The 20,738-nt window shown below is 38.4% G+C and overlaps 1 protein-coding gene across 3 annotated transcripts in view; it reads right to left on the reverse strand.

Moving 5' to 3' along the window:
* Positions 1–1,168: 1,168 nt before the first annotated feature.
* LOC139948867 (serine/threonine-protein kinase Nek10-like) overlaps positions 1,169–20,738 on the reverse strand; it is a 53,063-nt gene continuing 33,493 nt past the window's right edge. For 2 of the 3 annotated variants that reach the window (XM_071947221.1, XM_071947222.1), the window contains exons 14-32: positions 20,214–20,305; positions 19,746–19,836; positions 19,342–19,443; positions 18,862–18,948; positions 18,361–18,528; positions 16,708–16,836; positions 15,338–15,521; positions 14,631–14,855; positions 13,736–13,814; positions 13,354–13,554; positions 12,655–12,804; positions 12,041–12,175; positions 11,610–11,716; positions 11,172–11,246; positions 8,451–8,567; positions 7,762–7,914; positions 7,212–7,429; positions 6,236–6,471; positions 1,169–6,003 (exon numbers count right to left, since the gene is read on the reverse strand). In XM_071947221.1, coding sequence (XP_071803322.1) covers positions 5,925–6,003; positions 6,236–6,471; positions 7,212–7,429; positions 7,762–7,914; positions 8,451–8,567; positions 11,172–11,246; positions 11,610–11,716; positions 12,041–12,175; positions 12,655–12,804; positions 13,354–13,554; positions 13,736–13,814; positions 14,631–14,855; positions 15,338–15,521; positions 16,708–16,836; positions 18,361–18,528; positions 18,862–18,948; positions 19,342–19,443; positions 19,746–19,836; positions 20,214–20,305 — 2,628 coding nt within the window. In that variant the 3' untranslated portion in view covers positions 1,169–5,924. The remainder of the gene's footprint in view (positions 6,004–6,235; positions 6,472–7,211; positions 7,430–7,761; positions 7,915–8,450; positions 8,568–11,171; positions 11,247–11,609; positions 11,717–12,040; positions 12,176–12,654; positions 12,805–13,353; positions 13,555–13,735; positions 13,815–14,630; positions 14,856–15,337; positions 15,522–16,707; positions 16,837–18,360; positions 18,529–18,861; positions 18,949–19,341; positions 19,444–19,745; positions 19,837–20,213; positions 20,306–20,738) is intronic. The other variant, XM_071947223.1, reaches the window with a different exon arrangement.

Raw genomic sequence — 20,738 nt, forward strand, 5'->3', positions numbered from 1 at the left:
GGTGCATAGCCATAGACTAAGTATTTGCGATTTTAATACAAGGTCTACGGTTTTTAGTCAGCTGGGAACAAGAGTGTTACTACCATGTGACATGCCTGTATTGAAGAAAAACCTCAGCCGTTGCCTACAGCTGTTCAACAAAAAAGTTGCAGCGCACATGCATTGCCTGTTATATTATAACTGTACTATCTACTATTTAATTTGCAACCCTTCATAAGAGCTTTAAGGAATTCAGTTCATAGTTGGACTACTTGCACTTGTAGAAATGTTTCCTTGGCTTGAAGTTATTTTATGAGTAAACTGGGCAATGGCACAGAAACAGGAGGTAAACAACTAGTACAAAGTTATGAGTTGTGAAATAGAGTTGTGAAAATATGTGAAATGATATCACTTACTTATTAGTAGTTTGAACTCCTCCCCATGATTGCACTAACATCCTTGGATGACATCTTATTGGGAAATGGTCCCCACATGTGCCAGCAGTGTGTTTATATACAAAGAAAAGCGCCCTCTTGTGGCATAAATGTTACAAACAACATTCTGAAGCGCCCTCTATAGTTTATGATTAAAAAGGTCACATAATATATGATTATTTTCTCCCCACTAAGTCCAGAATTTCTGATCATCTTCTTGGTCTTGGAGAACAAAATTTGTATCCCCCGAAGCATTCAGTGCAGCCTGTGATTCAGGGATGGCCCAATTTAACAAACAAAAAATACTGCTTTTTAGCAAGCTTCTCCTGCTAAAGGAGTTTTAACATACAGTATTTTCCTGCAAGGTATCTAGGGGTACCCTTGAATCATGGAGGGTCGTACTCCTGTTATAGCACTATGTAAAAATGGTTTATCAAGTTAATCAAACCAGGAACACCGGGTGAACACTCCTCTTTCCGATATTAAAAGTGCACTGGGTTCTTTTACGTGCGTTACACAGGACCAACACCTTTTTGTCCCATCCGAAGGATGAAGCAATGGTTAAGTGCTTGCTCGAGGACACAAGTGTCTCGACTGAACTCGAACCCACACTCTACTGGTCAGAAACACCAGAGTTTGAATCCAGTGCTCTGCTCTCCAGTGCTCTGGTGTGGCAAACAACTGAGGAGTGACTTTTTTCTGCTTAATCCAACTACTTTGATTAAAGAAAAAAAAGACAAAGTTAGACACCACTATTCTGTTAACTTCACTTTCAAGCGATTTTATTTCAACCAAATATTAAGCTGTATGGCACACAGGAAAAAACGATAAATAAATTATACTAAATTGTACATGAAAGTGTTTGAATTATTCTACTGTACAAAGGAATGTCTGTGTGGTTGTTTTTTTGTTTGGGGAATGTATGATCGTTAGTGACTGTAGCACATTGGACTTCTATTCTAGTTACAATAATTGTAACGCCCCGGTGAGGGTCAACTCAAAGACTTGGGTCTTGGACCCTCGCTGGAGCGTTACAATTATTGTAACTAATTGGACTTCGTGCTAAGTTTGATTTGTTAACATTTTCTTGCCTTAATTGAAGTTTTTGGAACGGAAAACTTGCATTCACAAGTGCACTGACATGGACAGATATACGCCATCTTTACATGGAACTTGGGATTTGGCTTTGAGCTGCATCAAGCACTCCAATATTTTTACCCAGGGAATTGTTCACCGACTAATCATGCAAGGATTTAACTTTTGATAATTGTTTGGACCTTGCTTTTATGCTACAAGTTAAAACTCAATAGTTAATTTTAAGACTGGGATTCTTTATATTATCATTACCAAACGAAAAATTTTGTGGCAACAACTTTATGCCATATTATCATGCAAACAGTTGTCATGAACTTTCCAACTATATGTGCGTGAGTTTAAATTTAAACCAACTCGAGTATTAACTACGTAGTGTCAAACAATGCGCAAGGCATTTAAAATACAATGTAATATTATCCCTTTGGGAAACCTGCACACTTTGCGACAATAAATTCCTAACATCGAAATTTAAAAATTTAGTCCAAAATTAATTCTACAAGCAACTATAGAAAAAGATTGCGATTTTAAAACTAAAAACAGCTGGCTGTAGTTGGATGGAATCAACTGAAAACAAACAAAAAATTAATCCACACAGTGCAAACAATTACAAGTTTACAATTAAAGTGTTTAGAACAAACAGTAAGTGATGCAAAAACTCTTAAAAAGGATCCCCAAAAATTCAGTGACGTGTGGTCACAATAGACAGAATAAAATCACAAAGAATCAGTTATCGCACACTGACTGGCCACTTATTACAGGTTCTGTTTTAACTTTAAGAACAGTGTGTTAAAATCCAACCACTAACACCAAGTTAAACAGATAATCAAAAGTGCTAAAAAATAATTAACATTGATAAATTGAAAGGCCAGGCCAGCTTGCCATAAAATAATTAGGTACAACTTGTTCTGTTTTGGTAATGTCAGGGAATGATTTTTTGTGAATTGTTTTCTCGGGAGTGATGATTTTTCACTTGCTTTCAAAGCAGAACAAAAATCTCGAACAAGTGGGACGTGAAAGTCATATTAATACCGTATTTACAATTTTTGTAGTTTAACTCAAATATGACATCAATGTCACACAATGTGCTGAAAAATACATTATGTACAAAAAATTATGTCTATTATAAATTATATACAAGTCATTTGTCAAAAGTATATACAAGTATACGTAGACTAGTTGTATAGTATTATAGCTGGAAACATCAAATAAAGTCAAATTATTTTTGGACTTTTAAAAGTCAAAACTTGTTTCCTCCTGGAGTTATTTTGCTCAGGCACTAGGAATACATTTTTGTAGAATCTGGCCATTCTAAATGTTTGTTTTAATATTAAATTGAAAAAAAACCCACATCTTTTGGGGCATTTCTAATAAATAAAATGACAATAAAGGTAAATAAAATTTAAAAAAATGAAAACAAATGATACCAACTTAAAGTTCCCAACTTCAAAATTAAAAAAATCGATTCTAGAGTAGCTTTAAAATAAATGATTTAAAGAAATAAAAAAACACAAGGTATACTTCCAATTTATGTCGATAAACAAACAAATTAAACGTGAAAATTACAAAATTTTAACATCCGGACGGAAGATTGATCTCAACCATAAATAATATTGTCGTTATTTTATTTATTTTTAAACTAAAGTCTTTCACTCAATTATTTATCTAGATCACTTGGACGGATGTGATATGTGGCACACAAATAATAACAACATCGTTATGAATAGTAAAGAGTACTAATGAATATTCAGGAACGATAATTAGTATTTTAAATGAATAATTCATTAATCAAATGATTAAGTTAAGTTTCCCCCACAAATCTTATCATCCTAAAATTTTCATTGAAGTACCAAAAATCACTGCAGTTTGACATAAAACGGGAATGTACACAAGATTGAAAGAGATTTTGTCACAAAAATTCAGACATTTAGAAAGTCGGATACTGGAATAATTTTCACAAAGGTTGGAAAGAATCTCTGTGAGGTTTTCACAAATTAAAAAAATCTCCTTCTGATTGAAAGTTTTCAGGCACTGAGCTCAAAACTTATTTCAGTAAGTACAGGAATTGTGAACTGAAATTAGAAGGTTATGTCTGAACCTTTAAGACCTTGGTAATTAAAAAAAAAAATCATTTCCTTCAACAAGATTTCAATCCATGCATAGAATTATTATTACATTTGGAAAAATGTTCCCCCCCCCCAGAAATGAAATTTGATTAATTATTAGTTTTTTTTATCCAATCCACTTCACATAGTATATTTTGCATCCACCATTTTGTTAGTGCAGAATTTGGCGGCAAAAGCAGAGCCATGAAATTGTTCACATATTTTTATGAATTTAAACTTTCAACACGACAGACCATAGGCACACAGTGGCCGTGTGTGATGCCAGTGCAAGGGGTCGAGATCGGAAATTGGAAATGTTAGTCGTTACAAAGCACATTGGAACTCATTTAAATTATTGACAATGAAAACTTAACCCACTCCACTTCCCAACATCATAAACAATTCATTTACGGTAAAGTTACATTTCAAGTTGACCCCTACCCTTACACTGTGCAAACCCGTTACTCATTTTGAAATCTCAAAAACAACAGTGAATCAAATTAAACTTTAAAAACAACACACATTTAAATTACACCTATATTAAAAGTGCATAAATACATTTCAATTGTACATATTAACCAGTGGACGGATTAATAATCATACCATGACTTATCGATTAATTATCAATATAGAATATCGCTCACACTTGGCACACATAAATTTACACTATAGACAAAGCACCTACAAAAATAAAACCTTAGAGGGACATGTTGCCTTGGATCCGTCGAGTTGGTCCATGAAAAGTGTTTAAAACCATTTGTTATGAAATTCGACATGGTTAGAAAGATGTTTTAAAAGTAGAATATAATGGTCCAGACAAACTACGCCTCGAAATTGCGTGGTTTTCCTTTTACTTTGCGAACAAACAAGGTCGGCCATTTTATGGAGTAAAAAACTTACCTCTACAAAATGGTGGCTGTGTCAGTTCACGATGTATAAGGAAAACCATGCAATTTCGAGGCATAATTGTGTGGATTATTATATTCTACTTTTAAAACATCTATCGAATCATATGCATTTTATAACAAGCAGTTTCAAACGCTTTTCATAGACCAACTCGACCGATCCAAGGCAACGTGTCCCTTTAAACATACACTCATCTCTACTGGACGGAAGATGATATATATTTCTTTTTACAACCCAAACACTTCTTCTTTTCTCTTCTCTTCTGGACGAAGCTTTGAAATTCACTTTTACAATATATTCGCTGAGATTTGTTTTGAATAGAAATATTATTTACTATAGATTTTGTTGCAGTTTGTTGTTTTCTCTCTTTCGTGCAATATATAGATCTGAATTTGTTTATACGAGTCGACTTGGACCCGGTAGAACTCTCTCTGAAATACTGTTTTTATTAATTGAATTTTTTACAATACATTTTGTTCCACAGCCCATTTCTGTTCTGTTTCGTGTAGTTGACCTTTAGCTAAGAGTTTCAGCTCATTCCCTGTCTTCAACAGCAATAGACGAATACTGAAGTCCATCGACTAACAAAGTCCACCCTCCATAAACTATATCTGTACACCTCATTCTTTAATTGGTAATGTTAAGAAGACTTAAAGGCACTGGACACTATTGGTTATTGTCTCAGACCAATATTCTCACTTTGTGTATCCCAACATATGCATAAAATAACAAATCTGTGATTTTTTTTACTCAATTGTTCATCATGACAGTAATGAAAGAAAAACACCCCTGTGATACAAATTTGTGTGCTTTCAGATGTCTAATAAAAGGCTTCAGGCCTGAAGTCTAATAAAAGGCTTCAGGCCTGAAGTCTAATAAAAGGCTTCAGGCCTGAAGTCTTTGAGTGAGAAATCACCTCTCTTAAAAAAGAAAACATAACTTAAGAGGGAGCCGTTTCTCACAATGTTTTATACTATCAACAGCTATCCATTGCTCGCTACCAAACAATTTTTTTGAGTAATTACCAATAGTGTCCAGTTCATTTTAGTCATCGCTAGTTAACCAATATTTTTCTCTTGCAAACTATATGCCTTAACCAATCACTCTCTCTTCTCACAGACAAACATTCTCTTGCTAGTTTGAATCTAGTAAACAAACCTTTGGTCCGTTAAGATAAACCGATAAAAAGGAAAGACACTCACACTGAGTTTGAGCTCTGGGTCCAAGTTCATGAAAGAGTTCAGCAGAAAATTTGACCTAGTAACTTTTTGTGCTTAACAGCTATATGAAGCTGACCCCTGGTTGATATTTAATCTGCTAAGCATGGTTTCAGAGATTGGGCTTGGAGCCGTCGTCGTTGCTTGTGCTTGTATTGTCATCCGCAGACTATTGACGGTGATCTTTAGGACTAACCTACCTCAAAAGCACTGCTCCGTCGGAGAGTTGGAGGGCTGGTCACGATAGGTCCAAGAGGCAAGCTTCGATTCCTGGAGAAGAAACGATAGCAAAAATGACAGTTTGAAGATAATTAGATAGAAAGCTTTCCTTAAAATAATACTTGCTGAGGTGCTGTAGTTTTTGTGAAATGAGTAAAACAAGTCACGAAAAATGATTTTAGCATGTAAAACGTATTTTCGTGACTTTGTTTTACAAAAAGTACCCAAATCCTTTAAGCAGCTCCATGAAATTGAGCCCAGGAAATCAACCAATGAGTCTCACCTTGCGTTTGGGGTCATTGTGTAGTACCCGCTCTCCCTCAGCACGCTTTCTATAAACATCTGCATCTGCTCGTAGGTGATTCCAATCTCTGTATCGTTGGGATCCAGGCTGCCACTAGAGGGCTTCTCACCGGAGACCTGGATGTGAGATTCTTCATGGCTCGCTTGCTTCAAGAGGTAGGAGGCTTCGTTTGAGCAAAGGTTCAGATCGATCAACTCTTTGGATCCGACAATGAGCTGTGAACCCAGAATTGAAATATTATGTTCATTTGATTTCAAATTTACATCATTTAACTTTGGTTTTACCATGGAGGAAGGAAGAAAAGGAGCTCGAACGACCTGCAAAACCGTAGCCCTGTCTGACCAGTGGAAAAAGACAGGAGACCTCCAGCTGGACGGCCTATTAACGAGCAGGATTAGATCTCTTTGTACAGAAGGTGTGGTACCGCCAGTCTGGGCCATTGCCTTCGTGTAAAGTTGAATTATTGGAGAAAAGAATTGTGAATACACACGTTTTCATTTACCGTTTGTGGTGTTTCACGGAAATATCATGGCAGATTTTTACATTTTTTGTGACTTTCCTGTCACTAGCGGTGGTTAAAAATTTGGGTATTAGCACACGAGGGTGGTTGGTACTCAATTGTGTTTTTTGATTTGGTGGGCGAAAGTGTACATAATTTGTGTACATGTTGCTACCGGTAATTTCACCTGAAGTTGTTGTGCAGAAAATACTGCTCAACAAACTTGATTGCCAAGCGAAATTTAGCAGGGAGCCAGTCAATAGTAGTGTACATTGCATGGTATTTAGGCTGGCAACCCATTCAATGCGCAACAAGACTTTTTGTGCTTGGCAAATTGTTGTCCGTGGTAGTTTTTGTATAATTTGGCTATGTTCACTCAAAGTAAATAAAGGAGCTAAGGAATAAGTTTTTGTAAGAAATGGGGGGGGGGGAGAGGCAAGGGGAGGGAAAGTTCACCTTCTTGATTTCATTCTTAAGGTTGACCGAGCTACTCTGAAGGGAAAACAGTGCCTTCTTGAACCTCTCGATGACTTTACGACGAGGGTTTGGGGAGAGCGTCGGAGGAAGCTGACAGATGAAGATGATCTTCTTGATGGTGTTGAGCATCTTCATGACGGGGTCGCTTATCTGACGGACTTTGCGGGGCGAAATGGTCAGGGTGGCTGCAGCTGACGCTGTGGGATAAAAGTTCAACAATGCTTTAAGAACTCTTGCAAAAAATAGCTTGTCTTTAATTCTCTTGAGTAGCTTCTTTGAGTTTCTAGTTTTCATTTACCTTTATTTCCGTCCTAGCTCATTAAGTAGCATTTGCTTTGTTTGTTTGTTTGTTTGTTTGTTTATCCTGTTAAGCTCTGTTCAGAAGTCCTCTATGTTGTTTATGTCATGTCATCAAATAAAATTGTGTGCATAAATAGATAGAGGACAATGAAATCAATCAAACGTAAGCACTTCTTCTTGAGATAATAAGTTACCAAATTAAAATAGAAAAAAAAAAACCAGCTCTTACGTGGTCTTGGTTTGCCACTGTTAGATGACTGTCTCCTGAGGGTCTCCACGGAGGACCCACTCTGTGACCTCAGCAAGCGCCCTCTCTCGGTACCGGGTTGCGTCACATCGTTGAGTGAAGGAAGAGCGGATTTTTCCAAAGCTCGATTTACAGCTGAGAGAACGAAAAGAAACAAAACTGTATTCAAAATTTGTTTTACTTTTTGACTCAGAAAAACTGTTGTTTGATGGGAATTGTGTTTAGCAAGTCAAAGCGAAAATTACTGCAGTATAATTGGTCACACAGTTTGAAGACAATGATGGTAGCTGCTATCATTATCTTCAAACTGTGTGATTTTAATATAAATCTGTGGACATTGTGTTTTTTGTTATAGAAAGTACCCCAATCCTTTAAAGGAATAATGCTTTTAAAATACCATAATGAGGAGAGAGTCACAAGAAGGTATCGAATATAAAGTATTGACCATCTGCTGGGACAGATTATTATACTTTGAGTGCACGGCAAAGAATGAGATGGCCATACCGTTGTCACCTGACGATTTGTCGTTAAGTTTGATTGCTGAATACTTGCAAAATGGTTAAAGAAGCAATGGATTTTAAAGTTTATGGAGAATGAAAGTTTTCAAAAACTAGAAAAAATGAGAAATTGAGAAAAATTTAAAAATTGTGAAAAATGCACAGCAAACACACCTTGCACATCAAGCGTAAGAGAACGCATCCCTCCTCCGTTGCTCTTGGCAACAGTGGGAGGGCGTGGCACGGCAAAGGTGCCACGCCCCTGACTGGAACTAAGGTTGAGACTGGACCCTGGATGTGATAGAGGGTGTGAGCAAGGGGGGAAGAAGGAGGAGGTGAAAGGTCAAACAGTGAAGGAGGTGAGGAAGTGATAGTAACAAAGTCTTGTTTTTTAGACTTTTTATCATAGTGCGGCCATCTTTGTTTTCCAGCCATTCAAACCAATGAAAGTAAGGCCGTGTCTGAAATGGTGACTTCGGCTACAGCTCTGGCTAGATTGCAGGCGCCTCCCTATTCTATTCTTCAACACTGGTAGACCTGCTGATCTAGCCATAGCTGTTAGCCGAAGTCGCTGTTTCGGACATGGCTTGAGGCTGAATGGAATTGAATAGACTGGTCCCCTGCAATGCAGTGATAATCCTAATCACTGTGGTTACAGGGCATCAGACAGAGATGGCAGCACTGTGTGATAAAGGCCTGCTAATGTTATCGATGGTAGTGAGACTCGGCACAGCATTTCAGATGCAGTTATATAAAACATGTTACTGTTGTGAACTGTGTAAGTGTGGCCAGTTATAACGTCATGCATCTAATCAACTATTAAGAAAACACGTATTTTTGTGGCCAGTTAGTGTCAATTCATGCATAGGCCACATCAAATAAGCATTTAAAATGTGACCATTAATATCTAATCACGTTTTTCTAATCACGTAAAAAAACCTCTTTGGCAGAGTGCCAAAACTCTGTGTAAGTGGCCAGTTTGTGTCAGTTCATGCATTAACCCTTTCGATACCATTGTCGAGTTTACTCGACCGCGCAATGCAAGCGCTTCCTTACCATTGTCGAGAAAACTCGACCGTGCGTTGTGTAGTCGCTCCGTCCCAATGTCGAGAAAACTCGACAGAAAAAAGCATTGCCTTTGAGAGATTGTATTTAATTTGTTTGGCGCCCTCTGTTGTTAGGTTTTATATAGACGGGTTGCTTGTTTACCAAGCATTACAATGGTATGTATTGTATAGGGGGTCGCCATTATGATTTTCCGAGAAAAGTACACCTCAAGATTTCACGCTTCCGTTTTTTTTCGTCAAAAATCACCATCATGTCTGCTCATTGCACGGAGGTTTTGGCTTATATGTTTGCCTATAGTGACTCTATAAAAAGACTTGGGAAGTTCTATCAAAGTATCTAGTGAACATTAGGCATCAAATCGTGGTATTTCGTCGCCAGAAATGCAGTCAGATGATGACAAAACCGGACTATATACCAACGGTTGCTAACTGGACCGAGCACGTCACCCGTTCAACGCCGTGGGCTTGGGCGTGCATGGCGGGCGGGCCTGGACCCACTTGTGCTGGTCGAAGCATGGAGGTAGAATTAGTCGAAGTGACCGTGGTAGCTGAACACTTTCAAAACAGATAAGATTTTTCAGCAAAATAGGTTCCGATTATGGTACAAATGAAAATAGAAGCCTATAATAAAAACGGTTATATTTTCTAAGAAGTTTTTACAAACTTTTCTTGAGGAAAAATAGGTTGAAAATCTTGTTGTTTTCCTTGAGACAGAAATCCCGAACAAAAATAGAAGTATTTCTTTTTCAGCCAGAAATCTTGCAAACAAAATTAAGATAATAATATACAAATTTGACATCGTAGGAAAGGTCATTTCATACGCTACAAATTGCATGCACAAAGTTTTTCAAAAAAATAATGTCTTCCCACAGAAAATCAAGATTGAAAACAGTACACACTGCAAATTGCGTTGTATTTTTTTTAGTGTGAAAAAAAACGGTACACAGCATTGTGACCTTTGTCAACAATGCGGTATCCGGTTGGGCGCTTGCAATAAACAATGTGGTATTGAAAGGGTTAAGCCACATCAATGAAACCTGTATAATGTGGTCACCCGAGGACATTGAAAGTATCCGTGCATGTAACTACACATAATGTACACAACCCCACATCAAACTCAATAGAAATAGTTAACTGCTCTAAAAGTGAAAATAACTTCCAAAGAAGTTTAAAAGAAAGAAACAAACTGTAAGTGAGTTCAGAAGTGTCAACTAAATTCTCAAAGCTAAAAGCTACAGGGCCCAATTTCATAAGCACAAACATGGCTCAGCAAAACAAAATTATGCTTACCAGAATGCGGTTACCAGCCAAAATACTATTCTACAGGTACAATCTTGGACTGGTATCCTGCCATGTTTTGCTAACTAGAAAAATATTAAGCAGTGTTTTCTGCTAAGCAGCTCTATGAAACTGGGCCCTGATGTGAAATGAACAGTAGATAATAAGCTGACATAGAGTTATATATAAGAACTAGAGCGTGCACTGGCATATATACGCGCCCCGGTATGCGAGCAGGCGGCCATTTTCTAAGTTGACAAAACAGCTATCTCACAGCGTGTGTTTGTGCAGCCATTTTGTAAGTTGAACAAACAGCATCGCGTGAGCGTTCAATTAAAAAAAACCTCAAACGTGTATTTCATATTCAACGCACGTGCAGAATGACGCGCTTGTCATCTTGCGGTCCCGTGGCGTTTGTGCACAAAGCATCACTCCTGCGCCCTCTAGTTCTTATATATAACTCTATGTAAGCTAAAAGTTTGGTCTGGCTTTGGCTTATGGCTATCCCTGCTAAAAGCCAAAGCTGATAAATTTTGAGATGTGGACTTACCTAACACTGAGCTGCTCCCACTGCTGTTTAGACTGTCACATCCCAAGCTTGACTCATCCTCTTCAATACCACTCTCTAAAAAGGGTACCACACAAACAAATAATGCATGTTATCTAGCGGACTTGTTGGGTCACCGACACACAAGTCTATAGGAACCAAAATGAGGCTTGAAGCTTGAATAGACTGGTACCAATGATGGAAATTGCTCATCTCAATTTGATCATCATGTTGATCATACAGTTACCAGACCATGGTTATTGTGGGTTTGTCAACTCACTTAAGCTTGTATATGCCTGCAACCGCATAACTCCTATTGTCCCTCTTTTTTGCAACAGCTCCCATTGGTTTTGTACACGTTTTCCAACTGTGGACCTTTCCTGGAGCGCAGACCCTATTGTCCTCTATAGTTCCTCGGTTTGAATGTGAATACCTACTCACCTACGCTCTTGTCCATCTCGGCAGCACTAGCATGAAGGTAGCGTGACCGCCCGCCGTGTTGAGGTCTACTCGGCATCGGCTGCTCATCGCTTGACTCAAAAACATCACTGTCGGGTGCAACAAGGAAAAGGGAGAAGTCAGATAAGTCAAAGCCGAATCTCAGAGAAATTTGAATACTGACCTTGTAAGAAAAATGGGGATATTTTTCACAAATGGGCACAATTTTACCAAAGGTAACAATATATAAAATTGCACCACAAAATAATATAAATTACTGAACGAACTGTACATACAAAACTAGAGTCAACAAAAAGAAAAACAACACAACAGGTGATGCGTGATAAACTTAACAGCGCTTGAAAAAAAAAACCAGAAACCAAGTTTTATGTATGTTTGAAGCACTTTCATCATCAGCATGCAGGCAAACTTACTTTGAGTCAGAGTCACTCTTAATGCTAGAAGCTCCACCGCTCCCAGCTAAGTTGGCTAATCTGTCGTATCTCTCTTGTGACGCTAAGAACAGACGGTGGTAATTCTGCATGTTCTTCGTCGCTTCGTTGTGGTGTCTACAAGGAAAGGGATATAAAACCATCATTTGTTGCTGGTTCTCCAATGTCTTCTAAAGATTTATTGTCCATTGAAAAAAACTGGTATCCACCTCTCGTTTCTTTTCCATTGATCTTTCTTTGTTTTTGTTTTAAATTATGTCCTACTTAAAATGGTCATAATTTCTGTTTGTTTGTAAATCTGTGTATTCGCTGTGTGTTTCTGTCTTCTAGGACTACATGTAGTACATGTAGGTTTGTTTGCATTTTGTTCTACAGCCAGGCCTAATTTTGCTAAAGGATAACAAACCGGTGCCCAAGTCTACACTCAGCAAGTTTTGTTTTGAATGTACAGTCCTTGTACATATGGAAAGATACATGTTCTTTAGCTGGTAATCTTCTTTCGTGAGCATACAAGTTTTGTGTTTAGCTACTTTTTGAGCTGTGTGAGATATGGTCCAGCTATAGCCTTTAACCTTCATCAATTTGTGTGATCTTACCTCTGAGTGCGTTTGCGTTCTCTGTCTAGTTTCTTTTCTAGGCTGATCTGATTGGTTCGGAGTGTATCCATATTCTGCATCATGATGTCAGCAATCAAACCCCCAACCTGTACAATATCAGGTCGGAAATCCTGCTGGGCCGTCAAACATCTACAGATTATAAACAAGACTCAAAATTACTCAAAACTCCAAATAACGCACACTCAAAATAATGCACACTCAAAGTAACTAAGACGGAAACAACTCAAGACTCCAAAAAACTCACTCAAAATAACTCAAGACTCTGGGTCAACATCACAAAAAAAAAATAATAAAGGCCAATTTCAGAAAATGCTAGGATTCATTCTATTTCGAGTTATAACTTAGGATGGGTTTAGTGCATCCTTTCGTCTATGGATACGGAACTTAACACGTCCCAAGTCCTTAGATTAATCCTAAGTTAGGAAGAGTTTGGTGAAATCGACGGAATGTCACACAAACATTTTTGTACAGACAACTTAGTAGACGCAACCAACTCCACTGTATGCAAAAGGAACCCTACAGAAGCCCAAGAGAAATTATTCTTGCAGTGTCTTTTTTAACTACCTCCAAGTAAACTATGTGAAAAATTGAACACAAATGCTTCATCTTCAAGAAAATTGCTTGGATCTCATTGAAAAGGGAGGGAAGGTGAAGATAACACTTCAGATCCACACTTACTTTCTGACCGTTGAGATCATCAATTCTGAGTAGTCATCCTTGGGTATCGGGTCGTAGTCTGCCTCAACAATCTTACTGGCGAGGGCCAGCATGTTGGAGCTGTAGAACGGTGGCCTGAGCATGGCCATCTGGTAGAGGATGCACCCCGCTGCCCAGACATCGGCTTTCTCTCCGTACGGCTGGCTCTGGATGATCTCAGGGCTGTAGGACACAGGTCAAATATAGGTCAAAGGTTAAAGGGAAGGTATACGTTTGGTAATGACTTTGAAAATCATTGCCAATTAAAACTTACTCGGTAAAAAAAAAAAAGCAGCTAACTGCAGTTATTGGTGGCAGCAGACAATTTACAACTAAATTTCTATCATTTAAGACTTATTCTTACCAGTTATAGAGAATGGTTCCAACGACCGAAGTCATCTTACTTGAGTCTGGTTGCTTCTGTCTAGCCAGTCCAAAATCAGCTGCAAGACAAAAAAACAACAAAATGACAGTGTCAAGTTTTGTATTAAAAAAATCACAATTGAATCTATTTTCATGTTTCATGAAAAACAATATTTTTTCAGGGCCAAATTTCATAGAGCTGCATAAGCAGATAACCAATTTCTGCTGAGTAAAGTAAGCAGGAAACCAATCACACTCTGTGTCCCATTTTGTGAGCACAACAAAATTGCTAAGTACACAAATTTTTTGCTTATCATACAGTTAGTTTTGCTGCACCCCCTGTCATTTCTTGCTCAGCCAAGAAATTTGCTCACATAATTTTTCGCTCATCATCATCATCATCATCCGTCGTCCTTAGACGGAATAGCAGAAGCAGCTTTGATGAAGTGGTGCCAGGTTGCTTTGTCCCTCATGAGTTGTTGAGTCTCGTTTTGATTGAGATTTGTGTCTCGGGTGATGGTGTCAGAGTAGCTCATTTTCCTCCTGCCGCGATTTGGATGTCCGCCAGGAGGATTCCAGAAGACCAGATGTGATATAGGTTGATCCGCTGTTCGCAAACAGTGGCCAGCAAACTGGAGACGTCTCTGCATTATGGTCTCGGAAAGTGGTGGTAGATTGCCATAAACCTCCCTGTTTGTAGTATGGTTCGCTAAACAGCTTTAAGAAATTGGTCCCAGCACAGATGGTATTTTGGTTGGTTAACTTTTTATTGTAAGCTACAAAATGTAGATTGCCCAGTGCCTAATTTTATGCTTAACTGCTTAACTCAACAAAATTTCTTCCAAATGTCACACCATCCCAAAAAATGAAGGTGATGAATCTCTCTGAAGACTTACTTATCGTAACTTTGTCATTCTCTCCCAGCATGATGTTATTGGGCGTCAGATCTCGATGGACGATCTTCTTATCCTTGTGGAGGTAGCGCAGGGCCAGGACGATCTGAATGAAGATGTTCCAGATGCGCTCCTCCGAGAACCGTTCCCCTTTCTCCTTCAGCGAGTTGAAGTGTTCGTAGAGTGGAGCGCCCTCTATCAGTTCCATGACGATGTACAGGTTGTCCACTTAAAACGAAAAACAAATACAAGATGGAAATTAAAACTTGATCTGGTATCCTTAGCAAAGTACAGTTTCATTAAGCTGTTTCAACTTAGGATATGTATTTGCTTAGCAAAAGAAAGAGCAGGGCATCAACCACATTGATGTGAATGAGATGGTATTCTGGCTGGTAACTCACATCTGCTTAGCAAGAAACTTATGTGCTTAGCAGATTTACTTGCAAACCTGCTTTGTGAAAATAAAGGAACCTTTCTGTGATACTTTGGCGTTGGGAGTAAAGAAATATTTTTTTATACTTTGAATAGGTTTTTTTTAATGCAAGTCGCCAGACACACAAGGCCTGAAAGGCCACTTCAAGGTGTGGCCTACAATCAACTTTTTTCCCCAGGGGCTGTTGCCACCTACTCCTGGTGCTGAAACAGGTTAACCCCTGTTACAGTCTTATACGGATGTAGGCTTTCATCCATGAAGTGTAATAATGACTCACTTTCTTTGAATGTCCGATAGTATCTGACAACATTTGAATGTCTAAGATGCTCTTTAATGATGGTGAGCTCGCTGACGATGCTATCAATGCTCTTATCCTTCTCCTTGACTGTCTTGCCAACGACGGGATTGTTGTACCGGATCTCTTTAAGTGCCAGGAAATTCTCCCCCGTGTTCTTCTTCACCTGTCATGCCAAATATTATTACTTTCCATTAATAATAATATAATAATAACTAGTTCTTATACAGCGCATTTCACAATAACTATCTCAATGTGCTTTACAATAACATTCCTGTAGTCTTTCTCAGCTGTGAGTATACAACCTGGGCAACTGTAGCGCTCCATAGGCTTTTTCCTACACAATGTCAACCTCTAACCTTGCAAGCAATTATAGTAAAACATCTTGCTCAAAAACACAAGTGTCACTACCGGGATTCGAACCCACACTCTGGTGACTTAAAGGGAAGGTACACGTTTGGGAATTGTCAAAGACCAGTCTTCTAACTTGGTGTATCCCATCATAAGCATAAAATAACAAGCCTGTGGAAATTTGGGCTCAATTGGTCATCGAAGCTGCGAGAAAATGATGATAGTAAAAACACCCTTGCTGAACGAATTTGTGTGCTTTCAGATAGGAATAAAAGACTTCTAGCTAGAAGTTTTTTATTATTTTACTGAGAAATTACCTCTTTCTCAAAAACTATATTACTTCAGAGGGAGTCGTTACCCACAATGTTTTATACTATCAACAGCTCTCCAATGCTGGTTACCAAGTAAGTTTTCAAGTTAGTATTTGTTTTGAGTACATACAAAACGTGTACCTTCCCTTTAACCACCAGAACTTGAATTCGATGCTCTTAACCACACGACCATGGCACTCTAGGGTTTGCCTCATGCCAAGCATGGCAAGTTTCGAATTGCAGAACTCAGTATCAAACAACAGCGTGTGAAACTTGCCATGGGATCTTGAAGGGTTTTGGGTGGTTAGGTGTGAAACCAGTGGCCTATTCCAAACCTAGGCGTGGGGCTCCGGATTCAACTTGGGCTCTGTCATCAGTTTTGGAGCAGAGTGCATTGTGCATGGTGGTTCAATTTCCAATGGAGGCTACAGCCGAAGTTTTGAAGTAAATAATAAAACACAGGAGGCACAGACTGTAACATTGCCTGTCTTCCCATGCTGTTAATGAACACTGTTTACAACTATACCGCAAGGGGATCAGACTATTGTACCCTTCCAGCCTCATTATGGTTACAATGGTCCAAAAAGAGATTTTTTTAAAAATGGCCGTACAACAATAAAGGCATTTGGCTCTCTTTAAAACAAAAACACTTGACATTGTTCTCAACACAGATGTAGTTTTCCCTCTTACCTTGTAGACACTTCCAAAAGCCCCCGTCCCAAGGTGCTCATAGACGAGGTAGCCTGAGATGGACTTGGATGGCTCCTTGTTCTGATTGGCCTCCTGGAACTTCAACTGTATCTCTTGAATCTTCTCCTCCTAAAGACGATGGAAACAACAATTGTAGTAATGGAACTGCAACTCCAAGAAGACTGCAGAGAAGTCACCTTCTCTTAAAGCCATTGGACACTTTCGGTAAACAGTATTGTCCAAATCCCACACTTCATGTATCACAACTTATATAAAATAACAAACCTGTGAAAATTTAGGCTCAATCGGTCATCGGAGTCGGGAGAAAATAACGGGAAAACCCATCCTTGTTTCCGCATGTTTCCTCGTGTCATGACATGTGTTCAAAATAAATTTGTAATTCTCGCTTCATAGAATTGATATTGTTTTCAAGGAATACGTTGCCTTGGATCGGACGAGTTAGTCAAAACAAAAGCATTTGTAACCGTTTTTTATACAATGCATATGGTTGGAAAGATGTTTTAAAAGTAGAATACAATGATCCACACAAGTTTGCCTCGAAATTGCTTGGTTTTCCTTCTACTGTGCGAACTAACACCGTCGGCCATTTATGGGAGTCAAAATTTTGACCCCCATAAATGGCCGGCGTGTTAGTCGACGAGGTAAAAGGAAAACCACACAATTTCAAAGCATGTTTGTGTGGATAATTGTATTCTACTTTTACAACATCTTTCTACCCATATGCATTTCATAACAAACGATTTCAAACGCTTTTCAAAGACCAACTCGACCGATCCAAGGCAACGTGTTCCTTTAATGTTTTCTCAAAAAGTAAAGCATTTCATGGAATAATATTTCAAGAGAAGTCTTTCACCATTACCTTCTGTAAACCCTGTAAGTTATTTGTAAATCTGTGAACTTTTTTTTCTGTACCGAAAGTGTATAATGGCTTTAATGGGTTTTGTATGACACAAAACACTAATATAAACAGATAAACTTACAGGGTTTAAAGATAATGATGGTAGAAAGCTTCACTTAAAATATTACTTGCTGAGGTGCTGTAGTTTTGGAGAAATTAGCAAACAATTTCACGGCTGTAATTTTCATCTCAATTAACTGTTCATCCATTAAGTTTAAGAACCCAAGTAATTCAATGTGAATACACTCTCTCACTGAAAAGGATATATACTTTCTGAGTGTTCGTTGACAAACTACAAAACTCTTTAAAGGGAAGGTACACGTTGGGTAATCAACAAATATTAACTTAAAAACTGACTTGGTAAAGAGCAATGGAGAGCTGTTGATAGTATAAAACATTGTGAGAAAGGGTTCCCTCTGAAATAGCATAGATTTTAAAATAGAGGTAATTTCTCAATAAAATAATAAAAGACTTCTAGTTAGAAGTCTTTTATTCCTTTCTGAAAGCACACAAATTCCCCCAACAAAGGTGTTTTTTTCTTTCATCATTTTCTCCCAACTCTGATGACCAATTGAGCTCAAATTTTCACAGGTTTGTTATTGTATGCAGTTGTTAAGATACACCAAGTGAGAACACTGGTCTTTGACAATTGCCATTAGTGTACCTTCCCTTTAACAGAGCTTTCCCATGATTGGTTTTGAGAAGATGGATTGAGAATGACTTAAAATACTCACTGATAGACTATTGACTCTTGTAACCAGTTTCTTGTAGTTATTGATTTCCTTGACGTAGTGACCAACGTCGATAAACTCTTCAAAGAGGTCTGGAGGGAAGAGGCGTTTGAACATCTGACGGTTTCTCTCCATGCTGAACAGGAAGCGTAGGGTTCGGAAGGCATTTTTCTGTCGATAACAAAGATTTCAGAAAGGTGACAGAAAGTCGCAAAGATATATTGTTTACTGAAGATATGAAACATCACTGTTTTAAGAACATTTTAAGTAGAAAATTCATTCAAGTCCTTTAGATTTTAATAAACCAACCATCGATGTAAAAAGATCATCACCTAATATTGGTTTAAGCTTGGTGTGGTACTTTATACACTGTCATATGTGCTTACATGTAATGCACGTAGATATCAGGCCTTTTCAGCGATCAGACCAAAGCCACTAATTTGGATGTGGTCTTACCTTTGAAACTGGCGACTCAAAGAACATTTTTAAAAATTGAGGATTTACCTGTAAGTTGCTAACTGCTTCTGCATCTCTCGTATTGCTTGTTTCTTGTGGGAAGATCAACATGCCAAGACAATAGACTCCATTGTTCTAGTGTACACAAAAAATTGGGAAAACACATAAATTTAACCCTCCTACTGTCTGACCATTCAATACCATCCACTGTGATTTGAATGATAGTGCACTGTGCAAGCCTACAGTATGATTTTGTGTGGTGAATGCATCCACACAGTACACAGTCAACCCTCCTACTGTCTAACCATTCAATATCATCCAATTGAATGGTAAGTGCACTACACCAGCCAGCAATACAATATTATAACGATGAAGGTAACTACACAGTACACAGTCAACCCTCCTACTGTATGACCATTCAATGTGAATACCAGCCTGCAATACGATGTCAAGTGATGAAAGCATCTAGAAAGTGCAGAGTTATGTAACAAAATGATTTGAGATGACAAGCAAGGTCTAAACACTTACCAGTACAATCTGCTGGCCATTGGTGTCATTCAAAACAAGTTCGGTTAAAGCAGAACAACAGGCTGATTGCAAGGCTAGTATATCTGCTAATTGTACTTCCTCCTGCAATAACAAAAATTAGGGAAAATGAAGGGCCATGTAACTACATGAAATCTTTTCAGTAAGAAAGAAAGACCACAAATTTAAAAGACCTTCTTAGCAAGTTTTTCGAAAAGGAGATTATTTTGTTTAAGGCACTGTGTACTCGGTACTTTCCTAGGTTTTTCCACAGAGCTTAATAGACATCAGTGTAAAGTTAAAACAACTTAAATCAAGGAAAAGAGTGATTTTTATTTTGATGTTTATTAGCATCAGAAACGAAAATCACCAAGATCGAAAAACAAATCTTAAGTGAGGAAACTCACAGTTTCTTCAGGAAATGACAGCATTCTTCCGGATGAGCTGGCACTTGGTAAACTGCTCGTTGGGGTCTGATCTGTCGTAAAGTGCTTACCCCTGGAAAATAAAATAAAAGTCAGCAATAAATTATAAACCTTCCTGTTGAATACAAAACTTTAAAACTTTTATTTATTGTTTTGAACTATCGGATAAACCATTGTTGATTAGGTTTGCCTAGGCGTATCTTCCTTGCCTTCCACCTCTAGGAGCCCGGTTCGAATCACGCCGGGGGCCATATTCGGATTGGTCTTACAGTCCCTACCTGCAGCATGGGTTTTCAAGGGCATAATCTTCTAAAACTTTCCTCCCACATTTAAAACAAACCTTTTTCGTTGTCTTCTCTCCATTGGGTTCTTGGAAAGCACAGTGATTAAGTTTGCTTTTCTGAGAGTCATTGGACAAATTACAAGAAATTAAATGTTGGTTCCACTTACTGGAGTAATGACAGTAAGAGAGGAATTCCACCCATGATTCTGACGTCATTGCTGGTGTCCGGGTCACCAGATAAGAGAACAACGCACCAAACCTGTGTGGGGTAGGAGAAGACAACATGTCAAAAATCATCAACGAGAAAACCAGACAAAAATAATAGACCGTTCTTATATAGCGCATATCACCATGAGGCCCCTAAGCCCTGTAAGAGAAATACAAACGTACACAGTAAGCGTTCTGATGATGTTTCAGCCTGTTTAACAACCTCTGAATGACTGCTCCCTAACTAAACTGCTGCATGTTGGAAGGAACAGGAACCATACGCTTTGGTTTTGATAACTGGGGGGGGGGGGGTAAGAATGGATTTATGATGATCGCAGATTTCTAGCCGTTTGATACTCCCAAACTTAACTTCAAAGATAAACAGGGGCAATGCCATGGATACGCTGATAAGTAAGAACCAAAATTTTGAAAGTGAGCAACACAGTCATTTGACATAAAAACATAAGAAGGTGAGACAGATCGTT

Source organism: Asterias amurensis, chromosome 16, assembly GCF_032118995.1.
Source record: "Asterias amurensis chromosome 16, ASM3211899v1".
Taxonomy (NCBI): Eukaryota; Metazoa; Echinodermata; class Asteroidea; order Forcipulatida; family Asteriidae; genus Asterias; species Asterias amurensis.